The 16,233-nt window shown below is 44.7% G+C and overlaps 1 protein-coding gene across 4 annotated transcripts in view; it reads right to left on the bottom strand.

Annotated features, from left to right (window-relative positions):
• The window catches only part of adat2 (adenosine deaminase tRNA specific 2), an 83,822-nt gene that overhangs the window by 48,717 nt on the left and 18,872 nt on the right, over nucleotides 1-16,233 (bottom strand). For 3 of the 4 annotated variants that reach the window (XR_011886780.1, XM_072264777.1, XM_072264778.1), the window contains exon 2: nucleotides 4,355-4,459. The exons of the other annotated variant lie outside the window; for it this stretch is intronic. Coding sequence is in view for 2 of the 3 variants with exons in the window: in XM_072264777.1 (XP_072120878.1) it covers nucleotides 4,355-4,459 (105 nt within the window). In the remaining variant the exon portion in view is untranslated. The remainder of the gene's footprint in view (nucleotides 1-4,354; nucleotides 4,460-16,233) is intronic. 4 annotated transcript variants of the gene reach the window in all.

The raw sequence follows: 16,233 nt of genomic DNA, 5'->3' as shown, positions 1-16,233 counted from the left end.
CCTACCAGCCTCCATCTTAAATATACTCAATGATTTGGCCTGCAAAGTTCTCTGTGGCAGTGAATTCCACTGATTCACCACCCTTTGGGCGAAAGAAATTCTTCCTCATCTTTGTCCTAAAGGGGTGTTCTTGTATTCTGAGGCAGTGCCATTTGGTCCTAGACTCCCCTACTATAGGAAACACCTACTCTATCTCTGCCTTTCAATATTCGATAACTTCAGAGTGTTGATATGCTTTGTGCATGGCTCCTTGTTTTCCCAAACCCTGTGTAGAGTTGCCAGTGATTGTAGACTTGCATCAGCACTTCTCCAAGTAACCCCAAAGATTTTTAACATTTGGAGTACATCGACTGGTGTCACAACAACCTTCCACACAGCATCAGTAAGACCAAGGACTTCAGAAAGAGGAAATCGAGGAAACACACACCAGTCCACAGAGGGCCAGCAGAGGAAAGAGTGAGCAGCTTCCTATTTCTGGGTGTCAATATCTTGGAAGGTCTATCCTGGGCCCATCATGGAGTTGCAATTATGAAGAGGGCATACTATGGCTATATTTCATTAGGAGCTTGAGGAAATTTGGTATGTCACCAAAGACTGACGCAAATTTCTACAGATGTACGGTGGAGAGCATTCTAACTGGTTGTATCACAGAATGGTATCGAGGCTCCGATGCACAAGACCATAGGAATCTGCGGAGGACTGTAAACTCGGCCAGCTCGATCACAGGCACAACCCTCCCCCCCATCGAGGACACCTTCAAGGGTGGTGCCTCAAGATGGTGGCATCCATCTGTAAGGGGGTTTCGTCTCTTATGTTACTGCATACGCTAATTAAAATGGCTTCTTTGTTATATTATACTGGGGAATGCTTCTTTGTTATGTTAAATGCTGAGAAAGTCTCTAGCTAGACACTTGCTTGGGTTAATACAGATAGCAGGTGCTATTAGCCAATGGGTATTCATACATCATTTTTTTTCGGGTGATAATGCTGTCTCATATGACTGGGAACGGGGGTTTTTGGGCAGGGGGGAGTCTGAGGAGAGACGGAGAGGACGGTAGACGGGGTTTTTGGGGGGGAGTCGGAGGAGAGACGGGGAGGACAGTGGACGGGGTTTTTGGTGGGGAGTTGGAAGAGAGACGGAGGACGGTGGACGGGGTTTTTGACGGGGAGTCGGAGGAGAGACGAGGAAGATGGTGGACGGGGTTTTTTGGGGGAGGACGGAGGAGAGACGGGGAGTCGGAGGAGAGATGGGGAGGACGGCGGACGTGCGGGGGTTTTTGACGGGGAGTCGGAGGAGAGACAAGGAGGACGGTGGAGAGTCGGGGAGTCGGAGGAGAGATGAGGAGGACGGTGGAGAGTCGGGGAGTCAGAGGAGAGACGAGGAGGACGGCGTACGGGGTTTTGGCGAGCAGTCGGAGGAGAGACGGGGAGGATGGCGGAGAGATGGGGAATCAGAAGAGAGACGGGGAGGACGGTGGAGAGACGGGAAGGACGGAGGGGAGACGGGGAGGATGGTGGGGAGACGGGGAGGATGGTGGAGAGACGGGGAGGACGGTGGAGAGACGGGGGGTCGGAGGGGAGACGGGGGGTCGGAGGGGAGACGGGGAGGACGGCGGACGGGGGTTTTTGGGGGGAGTCGGAGGAGAGACGGGGAGGACGGCGGACGGGGGTTTTTGGGGGGAGTTGGAGGAGAGAAGGGGAGGACGGCGGATGGGGGTTTTTGGTGGGGAGTCGGGGGAGAGACGGGGAGTGGGAGGAGAGACTGGGAGGACGGCGGAGAGGCGGAGAGACGGAGAGTCGGAGGAGAGACGGGGAGGACGGCGGAGAGACGGGGAGTCGGAGGAGACATGGGGAGGACGGCGGACGTGCGGAGAGGCTCCGGTCGATCACTCCGGGTGGTCCTGAGCCGTGAGTCGACAGGATCCGGGTGGTCGTCCAGAATCGATTGAGCTTCAAAGAACTTGAACACAAAGAACTTGAACTTGATAAGTCTGGCGCCTTTTTTTCTCATTACTTCCTTTTCTGTATCGAATTTATATAATTTCATAGACTTAGTAATATTTATAAAGTGTACTTGGTGAAACGTACTGGGTGTACTGGCTGATGATCGATGTTTGGGAATGATTCGGGCGGCAGTGGTGCAGCAACTGACTCCATGGGAAGCGTTGAGGCAGGTGCTGGGTGGGATTTCCCCTAGACATATACAAGCCAAGATAACTGAGCGTTACACATCGTTAAGAACCCTCATCATCCAGGACATCCCACCTTCTCATTACTACCATTGAGGAGGTACAGAAGCTTGAAGAAGCACACTCAATAATTTAGGAAAAGTTTCTTCCCCTCCTTCATTTGACTTCTAAACTGTCCATGAACGCAGCCTCAGATTTCATTTTATTACTCATTTATTTTGTAATTTATAGCATTTTTTATGCCTTTGCACTGGACTGCTGCAGTAAGACAACATTTCCGAAGCCTGGAGACAAGAGTCGTACAGTCATACAGCATGGAATCAGGCCCTTCAGCCCAACTCATCCATGCTGTCAAAGATGCCCATCTAAGCTCATCTTACATTTGGCTTCACGTCATACAAGACAGAGTGACTAATCTCAATTTCTGATTCTGATGAGCCAAGTAATAATCAATCTTCCGTGTGTTTTGCTGTGCTGTTTTGCACACCGTATATTGCTCCTCTATCCCCATCATCCTCAACACATGTGCCCCTCCCCAGGGCTGTGTGCTGATCGAACTGTGGTACACTCTGCTCACATGTAAATGCCGGGCCAAACACCTGAGTAATCACATTGTCACGTTCGCCAACGACACAACAATGGTGGGGCTCATCGCCAACAACAATGTGACTGCCTACAGAGAGGAGATGGTAGATCTCGAGGCCTGATGCCAGGGAAATATCCTCTTCCTCAATGTCATCAAGACAAAGGAAATGGTTATCAACTTCAGGAGAACTTGCACGATTCACACCCCTCTATACATTGGAAGCACAGCAGTGGAAACTGTGAGCAGTTTTAAACTCCTGGGAGTGCACATCCTGCACAATCTTTCATGGTGCCAGGACACATAATACACAACTGACAAAGTTCAGCCATGCCTCTCTTTCTGAGGAGCTGAAGAGAGCTGGGCTACATGCATCAACAATCACGTCCTTCGGAAGATGTGTAAAGGAAAGCCTCCTGCATGGTCTGGAAACCGCACTGCAGCAGACAGGAAGGCTCTACAACGGGTAGTCAAAAGTGCCCAATGCATCACTGGCACCAGCCTACCCGCCATCAAGGACATCTGTAGAGAAAGGAACCAGAAAAAGCCAGCAACATCATGAAGGATCCCATCCACCCTGCTCACGGACCATATGTCCCACTCTCATCAGGGAGGAGGCTACATAGCATCCACACCAGGACCACCAAACTCAAAAGCAGTTACTTTCCTCAGGCGGTAAGACTGATCAACACCTCCACCCATTAACTCACCTCAACACACTCCCACCAGCACTACTTTATCATTTTCTGTCAGTTTCACCTTATGTACAGACACTCCTGTGCCTAACATCACTTTATGGGCATACAATCAACCTATGTATATAAGCTATCTTACATATTTATATTTATTGTGCTTTTTGTTGTTGTGTTCTTTATCTTAGTGCCTTTGTTTTTTGTGCTGCATCAGATCAAGAGAACAATTATTTCATTCTCCTTTACACTTGTGTACTGGAAATGACATTAAACAATCTTGGATGGCATCCGTTAGTCTCGCGAGACCATGGATCTGCGCCTGGAAAGTCTTGCTTCAGTCTCTCCAGGGCGCAGGCCTGGGCAAGGTTGTATGGAAGACCGGCAGTTGCTCAAGCAGCAAGTCTCCACCTCTCCATGCCACCAATGTTGTCCAAGGGAAGGGCAAAGGCCAATACAGCTTGGCACCGATGACGTCGCAGGAGTTGCCAGAGCGAGGTTGAAAGCAACGTCGGACTGCCTTAGGGACTCCAGCTCCAGATTTGTCCTCAGGGTTTACTCCCGAAGCCTTTCCCCTGAGCGGGTATGGCCGCAAGGCAGCGGAGGTTTGAAATCAGAGTTTTCCCTCTCTTAGATGGACTGCCTTCCCAGGCTGATTAGCTCCATCTGCCCGAAGCACTGGTTTTAAGGTGCCAGGACCCGCCTTCGCCTCTTCTGTCAGTAGAAACAGTTCCGCCGGGCTTAGAGGCTAAGCCACACGAGAAGGCCAGGAGTTGGACTTGGTTGTCGAGGACTATTTGAGGCGCATGCCCTGAGGAGCACTTTTAGGTAGTGGGAGCTTGTCCCCACTACCACTCCTCAGCTTGACAATCTTGAATATTGAATTAACTTACGTTTTTAGTTTCATTGACCTCATTCTTCCCTTGTCCCAATATCTCATCGTGGTAAACCATCAGACACCCAACAGGCACCTCACCCTTCTCCAAAGCTCCTTTTGCCTGTAAGCCAACCAAACAAACAGAATCAATGAAACGCACATGCACAAGAGATACTGCAGATGCTAGAAATCCAAAGCAACGCACAAAATACTGGAGGAACTTAGTAAGTTAGACACAATCTATGGCAAGGAATATAGTCAACGTTTCAGGCCAAAATCCTTCATCAGGACTGGAAAGGAAGGGAGGAGGAAGCCAGTTTAAGAAGATGGGAGGAAGGGAAGCACTACAAGTTAGAAGGTGATATGTGAGACCAGATGAGGGGGAAGGTTGGCGTTTGGGAGAGGGGGTGAACTAAGAAGCTGCAAGGGGATAGGTGGAAGAGCTAAAGGGCTGAAGAAGAAGGAATATATAGGAGAGGAGAGTGGACTATGGGAGAAATGAAAGGACAGGCACCAGTGTGAGGTGATGGGAGAATAAATTTAGCATGGAGAGCATTCTGTCTGGTATGGTGGTGGGGGGTGGGGAGGGCTACTACACAGGATCGAAAGAAGCTGCAGAAAGTTGTGGACTCAGTTTCATTATGAGCACTAGCCTCCATGGCGTCCAGGACATATTCAAGGAGCGATGCTTCAAAAAGGCAGCATCCATCATTAATGACCCCCATCACCCAGGACATGCCCTCTTCTCATTGCTACCATCAAGGATGAGATAGGGGAGCCTGAAGACACACACTCAACAATCCAGGGACAGCTTCTTCCCCTCTGCTATCAGATTTTTGAATGGAGACTGAACTCACGAGACTACCTCACTACTGATTGTGCATGACTTATTTAACTACTTTATATACAAATTTAATGACATATGCCAGTAATATTAAATCTGATTCTGAGGTGAGAAGAGGGGATAAAAGGGGAGCCAGACTGGGGAATGGAAAGAGAAGGAGGTGAAATACTGGATGCTGAAGAAATCGATGCTGATGCCATCAAAGTGGAAGCTACCCAAATGGAACACGAGGTATTGGCTCCTTCAATCTAAGAGTGGCCTCATTGTTGCAGTGGAGGCTATGGACTGATATATCAGAATAGGAAAGGGAATGGATTGGGAAGAATGTGATGCTGAGGCTTCAAAAGGCACTGGCGAGGCTTCACCTTGAGTATTGTGAACAGTTTTAACACCTTCATCTTAGAAAAGATGTGCTGGCATTGGAGAGGGTCCAGAGGAGGTTCACAAGGATGATTCCAGGAATTAAAGGGTTATCATACAAGGAATATTTGATGGCTCTGGGTCAGAAGGATCACACTGAAACCTTTCGAATGTTGAAAGGCCTAGACAGAGTAGATGTGGAAAGGATGTTTCCCATGGTGGGAGAGTGATGCACAGCCTCAGATAGAGGGGCGCCCTTTCAAAAAAAGAGATGCGGAGAAATTTCCTTAGTCAGAGGGTGGTGAATTTGTGGAATTTGTTGCCACATGCAGCTGTGGAGGCCAGGTTGTTGGGTGTATTTAAGGCAGAGATTGATAGCTTTTTGATTGGCAATAGCATCAAAGGTTATGGGGAGAAGACTGGGAACTGGGATTGAGGAGGAGACAAGACAAGAATCAGCCATGATTGAACGGTGGAGCAGACTGGATGGGCCAGATGGCCTAATTCTGCTCCTATGTCTTATGGAATTGAAATGGGTGGCTGCTGGGAAATCCTCTCTATAGATGCCGCCTGACCTGCTGAGTTCCTTCAGCATTTTGTGCGTGTTAAACAGAATCAACTGAAGTCCAGCATATGCACTCCCAAATGCAGAATTGCTCAATGTTCCTACTTTAATTGCAAAAGCAAAAGAAACAGAGAAGTACTGTAGTTTGGTCCTGAATTTTTGATTTTGAAAGCGCAATTTTGATCGGGGTGGAGTGGCACTGCAACCTGTAGTGAATGAACAACAGAGTGCTAAATTTAATTGAACTGAACTAAACTGGACATTCCAAGACTGTTTCAAAGACTCTGTGGTTTGATTTCCATTTGCATGAGTTGTGTTTTTTTCATGTTTTCTTTGAATGGGTTCCATGGTCTTTTCTTTGTTTTGTGGCCGTCTGTGGGGAAGACAAATCTTCAGGTTGTATACTGCATACGTACTTTGATAATAAAAGTACTTTGAATTCTTTTGAATCTTTGATACAAAAAAAGGCAAAATTGTCCTGAAGAAATATGCAGTGTGAAGGCAATTCCAACTCTAATCACAATATTTTTGAAACCTAGAACCAGCAAATCTAAAATCTGATGGGACAGAAAATAAATCCTAATGCCAGAATTGTCAGAGTAACGTGCACAAAATGCTGACAGAACTCAGCAGGTCAGGCAACATCGATGAAGAGGAACAAACAGGCGACATTTCAGGCTGAGACCCTTCATCAGAACTGGAAAGGAAGGTTCAATCGTTAGGTATTAATATGGAAGTAGTAAAATGGATTCAGCAGTGGCTAGATGGGAGACGCCAGAGAGTAGTGGTGGATAACTGTGTGTCAGATTGGAGATAGTGTGTAGCCGTGTGCCTCAGGGATCTGTACTGGGTCCAATGTTGTTTGTCATATATATTAATGATCTGGATGATGGGGTGGTAAATTGGATCAGTAAGTATGCAGATGATACTAAGACAGGTGGCATTGTGGATAATGAAGTAGGTTTTCAAAGCTTGCAGAGAGATTTAGGCCAGTTAGAAGAGTGGGCTGAAAGATGGCAGATAGAGTTTAATGCTGAAAAACGTGAGGTGCTACATTTTGGTAGGAATAATCAAAATAGGACATACATGGTAAATAGTAGGGCATTGAAGAATGCTGTAGAACAGAGGGAACTAGGAATAATGGTGCATAGTTCCCTGAAGGTAGAATCTCATGTGGATAGGGTGGTGAAGAAAGCTTTTGGTATGCTGGCCTTTATTAATCAGAGCATTTAGGATGTAATGTTGAAATTGTATTGGTAAGGCCAAATTTGGACTATTGTGTACAGTTCTGGTCACCGAATTATAGGAAAGATGTCAATAAAATTGAGAGAGTACAGAGGAGGTTTACTGAAATGTTGCCTGGGTTTCATATCCTAAGTTACAGAGAAAGGTTGAACAAGTTGTGTCTTTATTCTTTGGAGCGTAGAAGGTTGAGGGGGGACTTGATAGAGGTGTTTAAGATTATGAGGGGGATTGATATAATTGACGTGGGCTTTTTCCATTGAGAGTGGGGAAGATTAAAACAAGAGGACATGAGTTGAAAGTTAAAGGACAAAAGTTTAGGGGTAACACGAGGGGGAACTTCTTTACTCAGAGAGTGGTAGCTGTGTGGAACGAGCTTCCAGCAGAAGTGGTTGAGGCAGGTTTGATATTGTCGTTTAAAGTTAAATTGGATAGATATATGGACAGGAAAGGAATGGAGGGTTATGGGCTGAGTGCAGGTCGGTGGGATTAGGAGAGAGTAAGAGTTTGGCACGGACTAATAGGGCCGAGATGGCCTGTCTCCGTGCTGTAATTGATATATGGTTATATGGAAAGGAATGGGAAAAGCCTGAACAAGGTGGGTGGGAGGTACAAGCTAGAAGGTGATAGGTGAAGTCTATTGGGTGGTGCTGAAGAAGGAGGAATTGACAGGAGAGGAGAGTGTCCAGAATTTTGAAATGTAATTCATTTTTGGTAATTTTCCAGCTGTAACAGATAATGTGCTAGAGCAAATAACTTGTTCCAGTAATCTTGGTACAATCGATTACCACTCTTGGCAAAGCCAAACTGTATATTTTGTCAACTGATCTATTGTATAATTTGAATACCTTTTAGGGTTAGTGAGTTGAGGGCTTACTATCTTGACGCTGGAAGTGTGGCGACACTTGTGGGCTGTCCCCAGCATATTGCAAGCAACGATGCAAATGATGCATTTCACTGTGTATTTGCATGTACATGACAAATAAAGCTGATCTCTATCTTCATTTCAAAAGCCAATACTGACCCCTGCTGATAGAGTACAGTATAATCACAAACACAAGATTTTCTGCAGATGCTGGAAATCCAGAGCAACACGCACAAAATGATGGAGGAACTCAGCAGATCAGGCAGCATCTGTGGAGAGTCAACACCTTGGGCCAAGACTCTATGGAGAGGAATTAAGAGTCAACACTTACTCTTTTCCATAGATGGTGCCTAACCTTACCTGAGTTCCTCCTACATTTTGTCTGCATTACAATAAGAGTACAGTATTTGTGTTCCCATATTACCTTGAGTTCTTCATTTTGTTTAATTGCAACTGAAGGATTATGACTCATCAATTGGTCAGCCCACTAAAAGGATAAACTCTACAATGTTGCTTTGAAGATGAACTAAATCCATTTTATTGGTGTTTTTAATCTAGAACAAAGGCTCTAGATTCATCGCAGAAGCACTGATACCTATAGATCAAACACAACCAAAGTGTTGAAGGAACTCAGTAAGTCAGGCAGCATCTACGGAAAGAAATAAAGAGTCAACGTTTCGGGTCAAGATCCTTCATCAGGACGTATAAGGATGGATGTTGAAGGTTTAAGAGGTGCTGGGAATTCTGGAAAGGTTTTCTAATTGTGCGAAGCCTTTACCACCCATTACATTTCAAAGGAGACATCTATAAAGCTGTAGAAGAGTAATACACCAGTAAAGCAAGCTAATACAACAGTACATCAAAGGAGCATGTTCCTTTATTTCAGACTGTTGAACAATGTACAAAAACAATTTTTTTCAAGGGAGAAATAAAAAGATAGCTTGATCATTATCAGTTTAAGCATATAAACTCAGTGACAACTTTATCAGGTACATCCATACAGCTGCTCGTTTTTGCAAATATCTAATCAGCCAATCAATGCATAAAGGCATGCAGACATGGTCAAGAGGTTCAGTTTATGTTCAGACCAAATATCAGAATGGGGGAGAAATGTGATCTAATGGAAATTGACCATGGAGTGATTGTTGGTGACAGACCGGTGGTTTCAATATCTCAGAAACTGTTGATCTCCTGGGATTTTCACACACAAGTTTGTGGAGTTTATAGAGAATGCTGTAAAAAAAAAACATCCAGTGAGAAGCAGCTCTGGGGGCAAAAATGCATGGTTAATAGTCGGTGTGTAGCCCTTAAGGCACTTATTTGACTTTGTTGGGTCTACGTTTTAAATGATTTGTTTGTAACTATTTTCTAGTTAAAGTTAAAGGTTGATAATTATGTTACAGTATAACAAAGGTAAATCCATTGTCTATCGTATATCGCAGCATGTGATGACATCACCTCCAGTTTTGCTGCGTCTTATGTGTAACCTCCGGTTCGGGAAGGTGTAAAGGCGGGTGCCATGCGTGCAGCGTGATCATGAAGAGCTCCATTTCTACCCACAAAGAAACATTACAGAAGCAACGCCGTAAGTTCATAAGAATGTATTTGAAGTAAAAATATTAACGCGGTTTCTGTTAAGGAAGTGGCCGTTGGGGCGGCGCGCGTGCCAGCTTTTCAATTTCAAACGCGGGGTCGGCTCAAGCCCGATGGCGGTTTGACGTGACACCCCCTTGCTCCCTACTCGGGGCGGCTGGAGACACTTGCTAAAAGAAGAGAGCACGTGTAGTCTCCAGAATGAAACAGACGTCGTATATGTTTGCAGTGTGATGGGATCCTGAAGTACCCCTATGAACAGTGCTTTTGAAAAGAGACAGAGAGTTATTTAACACCAGCAGCTTGTTTGTAAAAGAGAGAGAAAGAGACGAAGACTAACGGTTGGACTGTCACTTTAAGGCACTGGAAGTAACTTTGGATTTCTACTGAGTTGGAGTTGGAGACAGCACCGAGCAGCTCATAAGTTGTTATGGTGACTGAAGGCGGTGTTATTTAATGGACACTCGATGTTATGATTTTCGGCGGGTTGTTGACAGTTTCTTCAAGGACTTTTGTCTGCTTGCATTTCTTCAGAGAGAGGAAGGAGGAGTTATTTGAATGACAGATGGTACCCAGTACGGTGAGATAAATAGGAGGTCAGATGATAGACCTCAGACACATGATCTGGACACCGAATGAGCATTGTTGTGCCCGCAGGAAAAGTGGGTTTTGGAGGATCGATCAGGCGGATCAATCCATCGCTCTTGCAGTGGAAAGAGGAAAACGGTTGACTGGTGGGGAATTATCCATGTGTCCACCCTCGCCTGGGGGATAGCTCCACCACAGAAAACCAGTCCCCTTTGTTAAAAACAGTCGGTGACTTTTAAAGGACTTCGAAGGACAACGAAAAGATCAACAGCGTCAGCTCACCTGAAGACTCAAATCTCTCCCTCTCTCTCCATCACTACTCAACTCAGTACCACGAACTGAACTTTACTCATCATTGTAAGACTATCTTTTTACCCCTAGACTTAAAGAAGCTTGGTTTTTCACACATATATTTCCGCACTTACTAATATACTTACATATATATATATATATATATATATATATATATATATATAATTATTGCTAACCTGTTTGATTCATCTACATTTATATTACTGTATTGTGTAGTTACTAATAAATATTATTAGTTTATAGCAATATTGGACTCCAAAGTGTTTTCCCCATCTCTGCTGGTTCTTTATTCCCGTCACGGGGTTCGTGACAGTATTTTTTTTATCAACAGTTTTTACCATACGATGTTAATGTGGAAGACTGAACAGTAAATGGCTAACCTTACTACGACTCTGTTTTTATTGGCTCCGGTTTAACTTGGTGTTTAGTCAGAGTTTCAACACACTGCACAAGAACACTACAGTCAGATTGGTTCAAGCTGACAGGAAGGCAACAGTAACTTAGATAACCAAGCATTACAACAGTGGTGTACAGAAGAGCATCTCTGAAAGAACAGCATGCCAAACCTTGAAGTGGATGGGTGACAGCAGCAGAGGATCACAAACATAAACTCAGTGTGTAAATGATCACTGAGTGTAATTCAAGGTAAGAAGGGAGTTATTCTAGTACCGATGTACATTTATGCATAATTCTGGAGTCAAACAGCATGAAGGTAGTTCTTTAAGTGTCTTGGGGGTTCTGAGGTTTTGCAGCCATGTAGATGGGCTGATTCTATGTCAGTGCTGCTAACTGAAGCATTGTGGCGAAAATAGAACATCAGGAACAGCTGTTGAAGGCTCTGTACTCGATGAATCGCGCTCCCTCTCATCTTAGGAGAGCTTGTTGCCAATTCTCCAGTCTGCAATCTCAGTAACAATGTTATGTAACAGATTTTATCATTGCAAATTAGCAAGTTGTTTTGTTGTGTCTCCCATCACACTGTGAAAGAGGGAGTCCTGACGAAGGGCCTCAGCCCGAAACGTCGACTGTACCTCTTCCTAGAGATGCTGCCTGGCCTGCTGCATTCACCAGCAACTTTCATGTGTGTTGCTTGAATTTCCAGCATCTGCAGAATTCCTCGTGTTTACACCTCTTTTTCCCTTTATTAGGGAGAGAGGGAGAATGTAATATGTTGAATTGTCAAGTGAACAATTAGTTTTTGTTATATTATAGTTCCTGGCCTTTCTTGGGGGTTTGCTGTTGCTTGCTTGGGTGGGTGAAGGGTGCTGATGTTTTTTTTGTGGAAGTGGGTGGGGAGGGTTATGACTTTGCTGCTGCTTGCGCGTGGGAGGTGGAGCTGGGGACATTTTTACTGTCACTCATCCTTTGGGGCACTCTTCAGTTTTCGTGGATGCCTGCGAAGCACAAGAATTTCAGGATGTATATTGCGTGCATTTCTCTGATATTAAATAGAACTGTATTGAACTATTGAGTTCAGAAGACAACAAACTGCAAATACAAAAAGAAGAAATAATAATAATGAGCAAACAAGCAATAAATATTGAGAATACGAGATGAAGAGTTCTTGAAAGTGCATCTGTTGGTTGTGTGAACATTTCATTGATGGGCCAAGTGAAGTTGAGTGAAGTTATCCTCTCTGGTTTAAGGGCCTGAACTTGGGGGTGTGAGTCCTGAAGCTCCAGATGGCAGCAGTGATTCAACAGCATATTCTAGGTGGTGGGGTCCTTGTTGATGGATGCTACTTTCTTGTGACAGCATTTCATGTAGGTGTTGTCAATGGTTTTGAGGGCTTTACCCATGACGTACTGGGCCATGTCCACTACTTTTTGTAGTGATTTTCACCCACCCTAGGAGTGAAAGATTCTTCCTCATAGTCTCCTACCCATCATCTTCCTGTTCGACACACCTCTATTGTGTCTCCCCATCTCTCGGTATTTCATTTGTCATTGCCACAGGTACCAAGATGCAGAGAAAAGCTTGCCTTGTATGCTGATTAAAGTTTGAAAAAGATTAGAGGATTAGCTTTGTTTGTCACATGTACATTGAAAAATAGAAACATAAAGTGAAATGCGCCATTTGCGTCACTGACAGTCAGAGCATGAAGCGATATGGGGAGAAGGCAGGAGATTGGGGGTGAGAAGGAAAATTGATCCACCGTGATGAAATGGCGGAGCAGACTTGATAAGCCAATTGGCCTAATTCTGCTGGTCTTATGGACCAATACTGTCCAATGATGTCCTGCAGGCAGTCCACAAATGTCACCATGCTTCTGGCATCAACACAGCATGCCCACAACCTACTAATCTGTTAGTCTTTGGAATGTGAGAGGAAACACACACAAGTCATGGGGAGAATGTAAAAACTCCTTACAGACAGCGGCGAGAATTGAACACTGATCGCTGGCAAAGTAAAGCATTACACTAACTGCTACACTACCATACCATCCAAAGTTCAAAATAAATTTATCATCAAAGTATGTATACATCACCATATACTATCCTGAGATTCATCTTTTTGCAGGCATTCACAGTAGAACACAGAACATAGAAATCTATAGCACACTACAGGCCCTTCAGCCCACAATGTTGTGCCGACCATGTAACCTATTCTCGACACAGCCTGAAATTACTCTACTGCAAGGCCCTCTATTTTTCTAAGCTCCAAGTTCTAAGAGTATGTAAGAGTCTCTACCACTGTTACTGGCGGTGCATTCCACGCATCCACCACTCTTTGTGAAAAACTTACTCCTGACATCCCCTTTATACCTACTTCTAAGCACCTTAAAACTATGCCTCCTCATGTTAGCTATTTCAGCCCTGGGGCAAAGTCTCTGACTATCCACATCATCAATACCTCTTATCATCTTATACGTTTCTATCAGGTCAACTTTCATCCTCTGTCGCTCCAAGGAGAAAAGGCCAAGTACACTCAACCTATTCTCATAGGGTGTGGTCCCCAATAATCCAGGCAATATCCTTGTAAATCTCCCCTGCACTCTTTCCATAGTATCCATATCCCTCCTTTAGTAAGGTGACCAGAACTGAACATAGTACTCCAACTGGGGTATCCCAAGGCCTTATGTAGCTGTCTTATATAGTAATATAGCTGTAGATCACATCTCTTGACTTCAATCCCACATTTGATAAATGCCAACACACCATACACCTTAACAACACTGTCAACCTGCGCAGCAGCTTTGAGTGTCCTATGGACCCGGACCCCAAGATCTCTCTGATCCTCCACACTGCCAAAAGTCTTCCAATTAATACTACATTCTGTTTTCAAATTTTACCTACTGAAACGAACCACTTCACACTCATCTAGGTTAAACTCCATCTGTCACTTCTCAGCCCAGTTCTGCATCCAACTGATGTCCCACTGTCACCTCTGATAATCCTCCAGACTATCCACAACACCTCCAATCTCTGCGCCATTGGCAAATTTACTAACCACCCTTCTAGTTCTTCATCCAGGTCAGTTATGGAAATCACAAAGAAGAGAGGTCCCAGAACAGATCCCTGTGGAACACCACTGGTCACCGTCCTCCATGCAGAATATGATCCATCTACAATCAACCCTTTGACTTCTGTGGGCAAGCCAATTCTGGGTCCACAAAGCAAGGTCTCCTTGGATCCTATGCCTCCTTACTTCCTGAATGAGCCTTGCATGGGGGAACCTTATCAAATGCCTTAATGAAATACATATACACTACATCCGCAGCTCTACGTTCATCACTGTGTTTTGTTACATTCTCAGAGTTCAATCAGGCTTGTGAGGCAGGACCTGCCCTTGACAAAGCCATGCTGACTATCCCTAATCAGATTATGTCTCTCCAAATGCTAATAAATCCTGCCTCTCAGGATCTTCTCCAACAACTTGCCCACCACTGAAGTAAGACTCACTGGTCTATAATTTCTCGAGTTATCTCTACTGTGTTTTATTGACCAAGGGAACAACATTTGCAACCCTCTAATCCTCCTGTTTCTATTGATCATGCAAAGATCATTGCCAGAAGCTCAGCAATCTCCTACCTTGCTTCCCACAGGAGCCTGGGGTATATCTCGTCCAGTCGGGCAACTTATCTAGCTTAATGCTTTTCAAAAGTTCCAGTAGATCCTCTTTTTTAATGTCTATATGCTCAAGCATTTCAGTCTGCTGTAAACATCCCCACAATTGCCAAGGTCCTTTTCCCTGATGAATACTGAAGCAAAATATTCATTAAGTACCTCCACTATCCTCCTCCGACTCCATGCACACGTGTCCACTATCGCACCGTATTGGTCCTATTCTCATACGGCTCATCATCTCGTACTTCACACACTTGTAGAATGCCTTGGGTTTTCCTTAATCTTGCTCACCAAGGTCTTCTCATGGCCCCTTCTAGCTCTAATTTCATTCTTAAGCTCCTTCCTGGCAACCTTGTAATTTTCTAAAACTCTACAAGTACCTAGTTTCTTGTACCTTTCGTAAGCTTTTCCTTTCTTCTGAGCTGCCTTAATGACTATCGCCCGGTAGCACTCACATCTATAGTGATGAAATGCTTTGAGAGGTTGGTTATGACTAGATTGAACTCCTGCCTCAGTATGGACCTGGACCCATTGCAATTTGCCCATCGCCACAATAGGTCAATGGCAGATGCAATCTTAATGGCTCTTCACAAGGCTTTAGACCATTTGGACAACACAAACAGCTATAGTATAGTATAGTATGTATAGTATAGTATAGTATGAGCTATAGTATTTAATACCAACATTCCCACAATCCTGACTGAGAAGTTGCAGAACCTGGACCTCTGTACCTCCCTCTGCAATTGGATCTTTGACTTCCTAACCAGAAGACCACAATCTGTGTGGATTGGTGATAACATCTCCTCCTTGCTGACGATCAACACTGGCACACCTTAGGGGTGTGTGCTTAGCCCTCTGCTCTACTCTCTATATACACATGACTGTGTGGCTAGGCATAGCTCAAATACCATCTATAAATTTGCTGATGATACAACCATTGCTGGCAGAATCTCAGGTAGTGACAAGAGGGCGTACAGGAGCAAGATATGCCAACTAGTGGAGTGGTGCCACAGCAACAACCTGGCACTCAACATCAGTAAGATGAAAGAGCTGATAGTGGACTTCAGGAAGTAAGTCAAAGGAACACACATCAATTCTCATAGAGGGATCAGAAGTGGACAGAGTGAGCAGTTTCAAGTTCCCGTGTGTCAAGATCTCTGAGGATCTAACCTGGTCCCAACATATCGATGTAGTTATAAAGAAGGCAAGGCAGCGGCTATACTTCATTGGGAGTTTGAAGAGATTTGGTATGTCAACAAATGCATTCAAAAACTTCTATAGATGTACTGTGGAGAGCATCCTGATAGGCTGCATCACTCTCTGGTGTGGGGGGGGGGGGCTACTGCAAAGGAATGAAAGAAGCTGCAGAAGGTTATAAATTTAGTCGGCTCCATTTTGGGTACTAGCCTACAAAGTACACAGGACATCGTCAAGGAGCGATGTCTCAGAAAGGCAGCAT

This window comes from Mobula birostris, chromosome 8 (genome assembly GCF_030028105.1).
Source record: "Mobula birostris isolate sMobBir1 chromosome 8, sMobBir1.hap1, whole genome shotgun sequence".
Classification (NCBI taxonomy): Eukaryota; Metazoa; Chordata; class Chondrichthyes; order Myliobatiformes; family Myliobatidae; genus Mobula; species Mobula birostris.
The sequence above is the reverse complement of the archived record's forward strand: the minus strand, read 5'-3'. Positions and strand labels throughout refer to the sequence as shown.